The following is a 14,594-nucleotide window of genomic DNA, read 5'->3' on the forward strand; positions in this document are numbered from 1 at the left end:
AATGAATAGAATTTCCTAAGCTTTAGTCTGGACAAACATAATGGAAACATTCTTTTTTGGCCAAAATTAAAATATATAAAACTAAGCAATGTACTAGATTCTCAACTTACTGGATGGAGTGAAAACCCAAAGAAGAATTCAACAAGCTTCATTCGGCCCTTATATTGCCAACAATGGCAAAGATTTCTGTGCTCACTATTATTTTTTAAATCAACTCATTATATGAAATAAACTTGATTAGAGGATGATATAACTCATTTACATGAATAAAATCTGAATGATTTAATCATTTAAATTGAGAGTAACATGTAGTCAAGCGGGAATTTAGGGCTAAAAATATTGAACCAGGTAGATTAAACATATGACTTAATTTAAAGGAGGAGTAATGTTATTAAGGTATCAGCAAATAGTTTGTTATTGTAATATTGACACTACATATTTATAAAAAATACTTCCACATTGTTTTTTGTCCCATATTCTTTCCACTATATCCTCGTCTATCTTAAGAGCTTTAGTTTGATTGCATTGCAAGTCCATTATGATAGCACATGATAACTTATCTAAAATGTTGCTTTTTTTAAAAATTGGTGCTTTCCTAACAATCTAATTTTGTTAAAATAAAGTTTTAAAATAATGTGATCATTCTGTCATCAATGTTTTGTTCTTTCTATCACCTTTTTGTCATAATTTCATGTTAAATTTACATTCAGTAATTCCTATGCTACATTTAAAACAGTAGCTAACTTCATTCTGTGAGGTGACAATGCAGTAGTTTAGAAATTGAACTGCACAGCTTCATGTTTTGGAGTATTAAATAGTCTGTAATACAGTAAGCGGGACGCATTTATTTTGAGCCCTAAGTGCACTATACACCACAAATCAAAAACTAGGGCAACACCAGAATTAAACTTTCGACTCCCTGCATATCTTCAAAGTACTCAACACCCATTTAAAGCTCTCCTCACAATACTGAGCTCCCCTGAATAGGGACGGTATACAGCTAACTGCATTCAGGAAAACTATGTCTGCACAGACCCTCATGTGAAGAATACATTTACTACCTACTAGTTAAGGGTATGTGAGATTAGATTAGATTACAGTGTGGAAACAAGCCCTTCAGCCCAACAAGTCCACACCGACCCTCTGAAGAGCAACCCACCTTCCTCTGACTAATTCACCTAACACTATGGGCAATTTAACATGGCCAATTCACCTGACCTGCACATCTTTGGACTGTGGTAGGAAACCGGAGTATCCGGAGGAAACCCACGCAGACACGGGGAGAATGTGCAAACTCCACACAGACAGTCACCCAAGGCTGGAATTGAAGCTGGGACCCTGGTGCTGTGAGGCAGCAGTGCTCACCACTGAGCCACCATGCCACCCCAATAATTAGTGACTTTGTTTTTAGCATGTCATAAATATATGACATGAATAAACCTTCTGAAATTTGGTTCCTGTTTGTTTAATATTTGTTTTGAAAAGAATGTGACAAGTCAAAAACGAGTACATAAGCAAAAGAGATGTTGATTACTCTGGTGAGCACAGGAAAAACAGAAGCTAGAAATTCAAACAATCCCAGACATGAATAAAATATTATGATACAAATCAAATTTCACTTATTCAGTTTTGTAAATCAGTGAAGTAAAAATCTTGCTTCTACCAGTTACTGTGCCAATATAGCTGCACCAAGCCATTGCAATATCTGAATGTCATAATTTTGGGACAATGGGGATAAAAACATGGCCTTGACTTACTAATTACGGGACATGATATGTAAATCGTTTGTGAATGGTGAATCTTTCTACAGTACAGCAGAGGATTTTGTTTCTTTTGTGGTTAGGCTTGAATTCTAACACAAGAGAATATTTATATTTACTCTCCATCAAGCCTTACATTTGTGGGAAATCAGTGGTTCAGACTTGCATATCCCACCCTCAGCTTCAGAAGTTGGATATTTTTTCAGAGGTCCAATTCATATTCGTGCCATGATCGATAGCAACATGTCCTCAACTAAATGCACTTACTTTTCCCTTAATATTGATATTGATAGATTGCTCATGATACTCAAAACACATTTCATTCATAGCCTGCTCAAAGTGATCTAGGTGACTGCACTGACTGAGTAATGACCGCTTTCATGCAATTCCCAGAGTTTGTGATGGAAGTTGTCCTCTGTCTCAACTTTAAGTCATCTCGAATTACATTACTCCAACTTTTATGCACAAAGAGATAGATTTTATCATTTTTCTTTCTCAAGTCTTTCTGAATAATTGCTTTTCTGATACAATTACAAATTTCCCTGTAATAGAAAGCTGAAGATTCAGAATAGACTCAAACCCTCAAAGTCATCTACTCTACAAATCAATTATTTATGAGTGAGAGTGAAGTTAAATTGTAGAAAGTCATTATTAATAACAAGCATTTTAATATTGATGATAACTTTCTATAATTTAAAAGCAGCTAACTATACTGAGGGCGCTAGCAAATACACACCCTAAGATAACTTAAGTCACAAATGAACCTCTAAAAAGCTGCTTTGGTTTAGGAGCTGAAGTTTGTTCCTTTACCGTGGTCACTTGTGGATGCAAAGATTGTGTCCCTTCCTCTGAGTTGGGATACCCAGGATCAATTCACACCAGCTCCAGCTATGTGTAATAGCATCTCTGCGCAGGTTGATACAGAAAATATTTGTTCCTTTACCTGTGAGCTCTTGTGGTATAGTCGTTGTGCTCCTACTTCTGGACCGGAAGGCCCAGGTTCAAATCCTATTGGATCCACAGATGTGTGATAACACCTATGACAGATTGATTTGAAAATATCTGTTCCTTGACCTATCAATATACTGCACTGTGAATGGACACATATAACCTATGGCAAAAATGCTGCGACATTTTAATAAACTACAGTATTCAAAAATGAATCATTTGCATGTTAACTGTTCCAACTAAACAGAACACAGTAAGATACCAGGGTAGTGTAACTTAAGAGCAATATTTCAATAAAACCTTGACTATTCAATTATCAAGACAGACAATAACTTGAAGCACACCAGTTCTCAATTCTGGCATTTCTTTCCATTATAACATTTATTGTTTAGTTACAAGGTAGCTTTATTTGAAAACAATCTTGATTTGAGCTTTAACAATATTTTATAAAATATACATTACGATTAGTTTATTTAAAAGGAATATTCTGTTCAAGAAATAATTGAACCAAGTTGCATTTGTAAAAAGTTATAAAAGAACTCACCATGGTGGATAGATGTGAACAGAATCACCTGCACAGATCCCAAGGTGTAATGCTGTTTCGCTTGTGAATAAAACCTTTAGTGGTGTTTTACTGGAGCATGCATCATTTTCAATAGCATGGTCTGTGGATGTTCCCCTCAATGGCTGACACAAAGCTATAAACATTGAACATTCTTCATGCAAATCCAAAACTTTCACCATCAAAATATCATCTTGCCTACCTGCAAAGAGAATGATTGGGATATTCATTCTTCTGATTTTATTGCATATTTCATCCATTTCTTTATGTGCTTGGACCAGCACTTCTCCCACCAAGGCAGTCATTGGTTCAACTGATATTGCGAACCAAATTCAAATTCCTAACTTTTGTTATCTTTTAACAACAATTTCTACCTTCATTCCTGCAGGGCTAGGTTTCACCCCCAGGCTGAGATTCCTCAACCAGAGGGAATAGTTTCTATCTACCTTATCAATTCCCATGAACATAACAAACATTGCTCAAATCATCCTAATTTTCTAAATTTCAAGGAGAAATGTGGATTTGCTCTTGGTAATGTAATCCTAAGAGTCTAGCCACCATTTTATTAAATCTAGCCTGTATTTTCTCCAATATCTACTCCCTAATCAAGCTTTTGCATCTTGCATTCAAGCATCAAAGTCAGCATTCCATTAGCTTCTTTTTGATTTTCTTTTGGACCTATTCATGACGTTTTGATGATTTATACATACAGATACCAAAATCTCTTTGAGCCCGCACTGCTTCAAGATTCGCACCATTTGGAAAGTACCCTTTTCTATTATATTTAGGTGCAAAGTAGATAACATTACACATGATAATATTGAAATCCATTTACCAGCAAGGTCACTTTGCAATTTAATGGTTTCATATATATCACATACAATACTACTTATCACACTGATATCAGCAAATCTGTTTACGTACCTCTCCATCCTGTTACTAAAATTATTCTTGAGTACAATCAATAGTTGAGGGCCCATCACTGATCCCTGTGGGACACTGTTAGTCAAATGCTGCCATTTAGAGCACCTGTTCATGATCCCTGCTCTGTGTATCCTTGATATTGATAGATTGCTCATGATACTCAATCCAAGTCAATAATCTTCCTCCAATTCCAGGACTTTGAACCATACCCAACTGTTCCTTACAAGGGATGGCATTGAAGCCTTCTGGATGTTCATAAAATAATACTGAAAAAAAATTGCCCTCTTCAGTAGTTTAGTTACCTCTTCAATAAAAAAATCAGTATTTCAGTTCTGAAGACCAGTAACTGGACCTGAAATATTAACTCTGATTTCTCTCCACAGCTGCTGCCAGACTTGCTGACATTTTCCAGCAATTGCTGGTTTTGCTTTTGATTTCCAGCACTCACAGTCCTTTTGAATTTTTTATTTACACAATCAGGATTATGAGACATGACCTACACATTATAAATAAACCCATGCTGACTCCTTTTGATCAACTGGAACCTTTTAAGTGTTCAGTGACTCTATTCTGTACTATAGACTCTAGTAATTTCCTGACAATAACTAACTGGTCTACTGAACTCTAGTTTCCTTCTCTCATCTTTCTTAAACAGTGGGTGACATGTATTATTTGCCTACCCAAAAACAGAGCTGTATCTTCACCCACTAAGTTTAGAGAGATACATAGAAACATAGAGAGATACATAGAGAGAGAGTGGAGACTGGTGATGGAAGAGCTGCTTGTCAAGCAGATTGGCGGGCAGTTTTCTGATATGGGATTCGCTTGCAAGTCAGGGACAGAAGTCCTATCTCTAATCAATTAATGCTCACTGAGCTGTTAAATGACTACAGGCAAGCCTATAACAATAGTAATGTACACACTAGTAAAACATACAAATTATGAGCACTTGGGCCCCTTGAGCCTACTCCATACGGTCATGGCTGATCTGATCATTCCACATTCTCATTTACCCTGTTGCTATCTACATCTGCCTTAAAAACATTCAAAGGCTCTGCTGTCACCATCTTTAGAGGAAGAGCATTCCAATGATTCACAATCAGAGGGGGAAAAAAATCAATTTTATCCTAAATGGGAGATGTTATTTTTCAACTGTGATGCCCAGCTCTTCTTTCCATGCCCTGCCAAGACCATTAAGGATGCATGCTTCAATCAAGTTGCCTCTTATTCTTCCAAACTTCAACAAGTACAAGCCTAGCCTGACCAACGCTTCCATACAAGACAACACACTCAACTAATGTATTAGGATGGTAAACTTTCTCTTGTCTGTTTCCAATGCATTGACATAATTCCTTAGATAAGACAGCCAATTCCAGACAGTACTTCAGATGTGGTCTTAATGTTCTTCATAACCATCTCATTTTTGATATACATCTGCTTACAATAACCAATAACATTTCATTTTGCTTTCCTAATTGCTTACTGTATCTCATGTGCTAGATGCATAATTCATGCATTCTCTGCATCTCAGATTTTTGCAATTTCTCATAGTTTGGAGATATGCCTTTTTCTTATTCTTCCTGCCAAAATACACAACTCCACATTTTCCCATATTCTACTCCATTTGGCAGATCTTTAACTACTTACTTATCTATCTCTATGCCCTCTTCACAATTTATTTTTCAACCTCTCATTGTGCCATTAGCACATTTAGCAAGTGTACCTTTCACTCCTGCAAGCGCATCATTAATATAAATGATATAACATTGAGACTCCAGCACTCATACAACTCAATATATCTTGTCACCAGCATACAAACCATTTATGCCTACTCTGTTTTCCTGTGAGCCAACTGATTATCTATCTATGCTGTAATGTTACCCTATAACCATGAGGTTTTATTTTCCACAATAATCTTTGATGTGGCAACTTGTCAACTGTATTCTGAGAATCAAAGTACAGTTCATCCATTTGCTGTCTTCCTTGGATTACTTCGGGACCTGGCTGCAGCAGTTACAATCTGCACAATAACATGCCCATTACAGAGGCATCTGGGATAAGACTTAATCTAGTTAGCAGGAGGCATTCTAAAATATATGCAAATTAAAGCAGGGCATTGTAACATTAGCTGCCTGGGTCATCAAGCGGTTTCCTGACTTAGTTGTGGCCATAATCTTGGATTGATGCTAGATATTTGGAATGGTGCATCTACTGTGAATGTTGGTAAACACCTTTGATAGTCACATTGTTCCTGAAAAATTAATAGTTTTTAGAAATCGAGTCAGTCCCTTTGACTCAAGCTGCTTCGCCCGATTGTTTGCTGTCCAGGTACTGTCCACATTCTCGTGTAACGATATAAGAGATCTGCCTGCTCTAGGGCAGTCTTGGGAGTCTGACATCATAACTGTTTATGCTTTCTGCTTCTATTCCCTGCTGGCATGTAACTTTGAGCTTAAACGGAGTTGTGAAGCATCAGCATCAATTCTGGTGTGGTTTTAACTTGACTGGCCCCAGGTAGCAAATGAGTTCCCCCACCATTTAGCCCAAATAGAGTCATAGAGATCTACAGCATGGCAACAGACCCTTCAGTCCAACCTGCCCATGTCGACCAGATATCCCAATCCAATCTAGTCCCACTTGCCAGCACCCGGCCCATATCCCTCCAAACATTTCCTATTCATATACCCATCCAAATGCCTTTTAAATGTTGCAATTGTACCAGCCTCCACCACATCCTCTGGCAGCTCATTTCATACACATACAACCCTCTGCATAAAAAAGTTGCCCCTTAGGTCTCTTTTATATCTTTTCTCTCTCACCCTAAACCTATGCCCTCTAGCTCTGGACTCCCTGACCCCAGGGAAAATACTTTGTCTATTTATCCTATCCATGCCCCTCATAATTTTGTAAACCTCTATAAGGTCACCCCTCAGCCTCCGACACTCCAGGGAAAACAGCATCAGCCTCTCCCTATAGCTCAGATCCTACAACCCTGGCAACATCCTTGTAAATCTTTTCTGAACCCTTTCAAGTTTCACAATATCTTCCGATAGGAAGGAGACCGGAATTGCATGCAATATTCCAACAGTGTCCAACCAATTGCACCAATATTCCAACCAATGTCCTGTACAGCCGCAACATGACCTCCCAACTCCTGTACTCAATACTCTGACTGATAAAGGAAAGCATACCAAATGCCTTCTTCACTATCCTATCTACTTGCAACTCCACTTTCAAAGAGCTATGAACCTGCACTCCAAGGTCTCTTTGTTCAGCAACACTCCCCAGGACCTTATCATTAAGTGTATAAGTCCTGCTAAGATTTGCTTTCCCAAAATGCAGCACCTCGCATTTATATGAATTAAAAGCCATCTGCCACTTCTCAGCCCATTGGCCCATCTGGTCCAGATCCTGTTGTAATCTGAGGTAACCCTCTTCGCTGTCCATTACACCTCCAATTTTGGTGTCTTCTGCAAACTTACTAATTGTACCTCTTATGCTCGCATCCAAATTATTTATGTAAATGACAAAAAGTAGAGGACCCAGCGCCGATTCTTGTGGCACTCCACTGATTACAGGCCTCCAGTCTGAAAAACAACCCTCCACCACCATCCTCTGTCTTCTACCTTTGAGTCAGTTCTGTATCCAAATGGCTAGTTCTCCCTGTATTCCATGACATCTCCCATGGGGAACCTTGTCGAACGCCTTACTGAAGTCCATGTAGATCACATCTACTGCTCTGCCCTCATCAATCTTCTTTGTTACTTCAATCTTCTTTGTTACTTCTTCAAAAAACTCAATCAAGTTTATGAGACATGATTTCTCACGCACAAAGCCATGTTGACTATTCCGAATCAGTCCTTGCCTTTCCAAATACATGTACATCTTGTCCCTCAGGATTCCCTCCAACAACTTGCCCACCACTGAGATCAGGCTCACCGGTCTACAGTTCCCTGGCTTGTCTTTACCGCCCTTCTTAAACAGTGGCACCATGTTTGCCATCTTCCAGTCTTCCAGCACCTCACCTGTGACTATCGATAATACAAATATCTTAGAAAGAGGCCCAACAATCACTTCTCCAGCTTCCCACAGAGTTGTCATGTACACCTGATCAAGTCCTGGGGATTTATCCACTTTGAACCGTTTCAAGACATCCAGCACTTTTCCTCCTCTGTAATATGGACATTTTGCAAGATGTCACCATCTATTTCCCTACAGTCTATATCTTCCATATCCTTTTCCACAATAAATACTGATGCAAAATATTCATTTAGTATCTCCCCCATTTTCTGTGGCTCCACAAAAAGACTGCCTTGCTGATCTTTGAGGGGCCCTATTCTCTCCCTAGTTACCCTTTTGTCCTTAATATATTTGTAAAAACCCTTTGGAGTCTCCTTAATTCTATTTGCCAAAGCTATCTCATGTCCCCTTTTTGTCCTCCTGATTTCCCTCATAAGTATACTCCTACTTCCTTTATACTCTTCTAAGGATTCACTCGATCTATCCTGTCTATACCTGACATATGCTTCCTTCTTTTTCTTAACCAAACCCTCAATTTCTTTAGTCATCCAGCATACGCTATACCTACCAGCCTTCCCTTTCACCCTGACAGGAATATACTTTCTCTGGATTCTTGTTATCTCATTTCTGAAAGTTTCTCATTTTCCAGCAATCCCTTTACCTGCAAACATCTGCCTCCAATCAGCTTTCGAAAGTTCTTGCCTAATACCGTCAAAATTGGCCTTTCTCCAATTTAGAACTTTAACTTTTAGATCTGGTCTATCCTTTTCCATCACTATTTTAAAATGAATAGAATTATGGTCGCTGGCCTGTATGAAGTCAATCGTCTCTGCTGTTTTTCCACCATTTTATGAGCAACCCTTCTTCAAGTGATTTGAGGAGTACTGTTGAGGAGAGAACCCTCATTGTGACTGCATACATTACAAACTTTATTTTAAAATTCATCATTGGCTGGCCCGCATTTACTGCCTGTCCCTAATTGCCCTTGTGAAGGTGCTGGTGAGTTATCTTCTTGAACCGCTGCAGTCCACCTGCTGTGGGTTGACTCATGAGGCCATTAAGGAGGGAATTGCAGGATTTTGACCTAGTGATAGTGAAGGAATGCTGATATTTTTCCAAGTCAGGATGATGAGTGGCTTGGAGGGGAACTTAAAGATGGTGATGTTTCCATGTAACTGCTGCCCTTGCTTTTCTGGATGGAAGTGGACATGGGTTTGAAAAGTGCTGTCTGAAGATCTTTGGTGAATTTCTGCAGTGCATCTTGTAGATAATACGCCACTACTGCTGAGCGTTGCTAGTGGAGGGAGTGGATGCTTGTGGTTGTGGTGCCAATCAAATGGGCTGGATTGTCCTGGATGGTGTTAAGATTCTCAAGTGTTGTTAGAGCTGCACTTCCAGGCAACTGGGGAGTATTCCATCACACTCCTGACTTGTGCTTTATAGATGCTGGACAGGATTTGGGCAGTCAATAGGTGAGTTAATCACTGTAGTATTCCTAGCCTTGAACTTATTCTTACAGCCACTGTAATTACTTAGTGACTCCAATTGTATTTCTGATCAACGATAACCCTTAGGATGTGGATAGTGGGGGACTGAGTGATGATAACTCCACTGAATGTCAAGGGACAGTGGTTCGACCGTCTCTTAATGGTGATGATCGTAGCTTGATATTTGTGTGACATGCACGTTACCTTCCACTTGTTAGACCAAGCTGAAAAATGTGTTGCTGGAAAAGCGCAGCAGGTCAGGCAGCATCCCAACTTGTCAGACCAAGCCTGGAAACTGTCCAGATCTTGTTATATATGAACATGCACTGTTTCAGCATCTGAGAATCCACAAATGGCGCTGAATATTGTGCAATCATCAGTGAACATTCCCACGTCTGACCTTATCATGGAGGACACTGCCCTGAGGAACTCTTGGATCTGCGATGACTGACCTCCAACAACCATGACCCTCTTTCTATGTGTTAGATATGATTTTAACCACCGGAGGGTTTGCATCCGATACCTATTAATTGCTGTTTTGTTAAGACTCCTTGATGCCACATTCTGTTGAATGCAGCCTTGATGTCATGGGCTATCACTCTCATCTCACCTCTGGAATTCAGTTCTTTTGTCCATGTTTGAACCAAAGCTGTAAAGAGGTCAGGAGTTGAGTGGACCTGGTGGAACCTAAACTGGACATAATTGAGAAGGTTATTGTTGAGCAGGTACTGCTTGCTAGCACTATTGATGATACCTTCCATCAGTTTGCTGACGATTGAGAGTAAATTGATGGGTAGTAATTGGACAGATGAGATTTGTCCTGCCTTTTTACATTCAAGACACACTTGGGCGATTTTCAACACTGTCATGTAGGCGCCAGTGTTCTAACTGTGCTGAGCAATGAAAGCACCTCAACTTAAGGGATGTCTGGTACTGCTTCTGGCATGCATTACTCTCCTCTCCATTAAACCAGGGTTGATTACCTGACTTAATGATAATGGTTCACTGGGAGACATGTTGGCCCATTAGGTTACAGCTTGCAATACAGTACAATTCTTTTGCTGTTGATGGCCGACAGCACCTCATGGATGCCCAATATTGAGTTGCGAAATCTGTTCGAAATCTGTCCCATTTAGCATGGTGATAATGCCACACAACACTATGAAAGTTATTTTCAATGTGAAGGCAGGACTTCATCTCCACAAGGACTGTGGGTTGGTCGCTATTACCGATAATATCAAGGACAGATGCATTTGCAACTGGCAGATTGGTAAGGATAAAGTCAAGTATGTTTTTCCCTCTTGTTGATTCCCTCACCATTCACTGCAGCCCAGTCTCGCAGCTATGTTCTTTTGGACCCCACCAGCTCAATCAGTAGTACTGCTGCCGAGCCATTCTTGGTGGTGTACACCGATTTCCCCCCACCCAGAGTACATTTTGTGCCCTTACCATTCTCAGTGCTTCTTTTAAGGCTGTTCAACATGGTGGAGTACCAATTCATCAGCTGAGGGAGGATGGTATATGGTAATCAGCAAGAGGTTTCCTTGCTCATGTTTAACCTGAAGCCACGAGAATTCATGAGGTCTGGTGTCAATGTTGAGGTCTCACGGAGCAACTCCCTCCTGACTGTATACCATATGAATACCAATACTCATAATGGAGGCTCTTGTTTTAATCAAGCATCTCATTAAATGCAGCAATTATATAAATACCAACTATCTATGACTACGTATCTTAACTTAACCTACATTTTCAAGATTTGAACTATCTATCTGTCCCTTTAGAAACATTGTGCATAGGTGACTGCCAGCATAACCATTTGAAATTAATGCAATAATAATTCTACTACTGAGTCAAATGGTTAGGACACGTTGAGGCAGTTGTTCTAACTTGGCGATTTTATTGGCACCAACTGTTACAATAAGGGCAACTCTCACTCCCTCCCCATACTAAAGGTTTTAGAAGAGGAATAGGATACCTTAAAGTTCACACTACACTTGAGGAGTTCTGCAGACACCAACTCAAATCACTATGTATACTTACAGTTATAATGCGATGTTTTGGGGTGGGGAGGGGGTGGAGTATGTATTCTGTTTAGTTGTTTAGGTTCAATGTTACACTAATATTGGAGCTTTTTAATCTTCATTTTCACTATTGATGCTTAATGCTTTTTGACAAAAAGTTCACCAACATTCACAGCATTCTTGGAGATTCTTTGAACATGTGCAATTTAAGTACAAAATCTTTAATCATAAAGCATGGAGCATCATTATTTACAGCTTTGTAACTCAAACCTGTGTTGATTATTAACAATTAATCATTAAAGAATAGATATTCTAACAAGATTGTGTGCAACATTTGAGTTTATAAAGTATCCTGTATTATCTTTCTTTTTTGCATCTTTAAAGATGGTGAAATTGCAATGAGAAAGAACTGTATTTAAAAACAGGGATTTACTATTCTTTCACTGCTGTACACTTTCATAGCAAGGAATTTAACATCTATTGTGAACATCGTTTTTGTGGCTGTGGATTCCCGCAAGTGAAGCTGATTGGTCCTTAGCTAACTTGCAAGTTGAAACTGACATGTTACAGAGACAGACAGAAAAGACACACAAGTTGTTTCGCCTCACCAGAAGCTGTCTGTCCTGTGCAGTAAAAAAAATTGTAGAAAATCATTAGAAACTTGTAGAAATTACCTTTCCTGCAGTAGTTGCTGTGTACTAAAATTTGATATTTTCAGTGATATTTTCCAAGTGAACCAGTTGCTGTGTACTACTTATAAATGGAAGTACCCAAGGAAAGACATCAGTCTAACAATAGTTTCGGTAAACAAGAAGGATCACCTTAACATTGGAACCAGAAAGCAAAGATCACTGAAACTGACTTTCCATTGTTTTCTCCATCTGCCAATAATCCATTTTCTCTATTTATTTGTCTGTGTGTATAAGGAAGCAATTAAGAGTTTTATTTAGAAATTAACAATAATGTTCAGATGCCATTACATGTTATAGTGGTTCAAAGCTGTTTATCTACAGCTATAGAAATAATGACCAATACTAAATAATAACTCTTGATTCATACAGAAAGTTGATTCAGGCTTTCTATCAACCTTGGTGTTAAAGTCTGGTAAATTAGGGTACTGTGCGCACTTTAAAAAAAAAACTTAACCCCAGGAATACAATTTATGGTGCCTTATTTCAGAGGATCAGCAACAATTGCATTTAAACCGACTGCAGCATACTATGAGATTTCTATTAAATCAAACCTGACCAAATTTGTAATTTCTTGTGCAACACAAAAAAAACACTATGGACAAATTCACAGATGGACATACATACATTGTCTTCTGCTAAATTATCTAAATAAACTGACATTCTTCATTAAAGCTGGAATCCAAGCAGTTCCTAACTGGGCAACTATTTCTGATTTTGTTTTCAAATGAGTTGTGTATAATTTCAGTACATGTTATTACCTACAGAAAACCTCCCAGAAGGATAACTGAATCAATCCTTCTTTTATAGAAACCTTATACTGCTTTTTCATTCTTCAGATTATCATCAGCATGAACTGTCAAGATCCTACCTTGATTCATAATGGAAACTATTACAAAAACCCGTGTAAAGACAAAGCTTCCTGCTGTCTATATATACCTACACTTATTACTGTCATGACTACGAAAAATACAAATATCCATTTCCAAAGCTTTACATTTTCTGGCATTTAGAATCATTACGGTGATGCCCTCGCAGCATTATCATTACAATATTAATCCAGAGACTCGGGTAATGTTCTCAGGGGTCAGGTTCGAATCCCATCATGGTAGGGGGTGGAATTTGAATTCAATAAAACAAAATCTCGAATTGAGGGTCTAATGATGAGAATGAAACCTATGTTAATTGTCAGGAAAAATCCATCTAGTTCGCTAATGTTCTTTAGGGAAGGAAATCTTCCATCTTTACCTGATCTGGCCAATATGTGAGTCTACACCCATCGAAATGTGGCTGAATCTTAACTGCCTTCTGGGCAATAAATCCTGACATATATAGTGATGTCCATATGCTGTTAATGTTTTTTTAAAATTAGTGATGATAGCATTAAACATATAAAATTCCTAGGGGAATTCAGCTAGTATGGGGCTCTTATCCTTGGTTTCGCTGGAGTATCAAGAACTTGGGATCTTTGCTTCAGGATAAAGGACTGAGATGAAGAGGCATTTCATTATACTGAGCGATGCGAATATTTAGAATTCACAATTTCACAGGGCTTTGGATGCTGAGCACTGAGTGTATTTGAGGCTAAGATGTATAGGTTTTTGAGTAGAAAGGGAGTCAAAGAATACAGGGATAGATCAGGGAAATGAATTTGATGTTAAAAAAATTATTATTCGTGATCTTTGTGAATAGCAGAGCTGGCTTAAGGAGATTTCTCCAGCTTCCTCATTTCCCCTCCCCCCACCTTAACTCAGTGCCAACCCCCGGATTCAGCACCGCCCTCTTGACCTGCAATCTTCTTCCCGACCTCTCCGCCCCCACCCCCTCTCCGGCCTATCACCTTCACCCTTCACCTCCTTCCACCCATCGTATTCCCAGCGCCCCTCCCCCAAATTCTCCCAACCCCTCCACCTTTTATCTCAGCCCGCTTGGCACACCAGCCTCATTCCTGAAGAAAGGCTTATGCCCGAAACGTCGATTCTCCTGCTCCTCGGATGCTGCCTGGCCTGCTGCGCTTTTCCAGCACTACACTTTTCAACTTAAGGAGTTGTATGTCAGACTCCTTGATTTGTGTTACCACTAGACATGGAGATTGGGATCCTATTCAATACATTGGCTTCCATGTTTCTTTTTGGTCATTAGATTAGATTAGATTACTTACAGTGTGGAAACAGGCCATT

General features: G+C 39.1%; 1 protein-coding gene across 6 annotated transcripts in view; it reads right to left on the reverse strand.

Moving 5' to 3' along the window:
• Positions 1–14,594, reverse strand: part of spidr (scaffold protein involved in DNA repair) — a 284,198-nt gene that overhangs the window by 146,453 nt on the left and 123,151 nt on the right. For 5 of the 6 annotated variants that reach the window (XR_015756994.1, XM_043688286.2, XM_043688285.2 and 2 more), the window contains exon 8: positions 3,253–3,472. The exons of the other annotated variant lie outside the window; for it this stretch is intronic. Coding sequence is in view for 4 of the 5 variants with exons in the window: in XM_043688286.2 (XP_043544221.2) it covers positions 3,253–3,472 (220 nt within the window). In the remaining variant the exon portion in view is untranslated. The remainder of the gene's footprint in view (positions 1–3,252; positions 3,473–14,594) is intronic. 6 annotated transcript variants of the gene reach the window in all.

Source organism: Chiloscyllium plagiosum, unplaced genomic scaffold, assembly GCF_037043375.1.
Source record: "Chiloscyllium plagiosum isolate Xiang-an unplaced genomic scaffold, Cpla_swu_hap1 HiC_scaffold_4, whole genome shotgun sequence".
Taxonomy (NCBI): Eukaryota; Metazoa; Chordata; class Chondrichthyes; order Orectolobiformes; family Hemiscylliidae; genus Chiloscyllium; species Chiloscyllium plagiosum.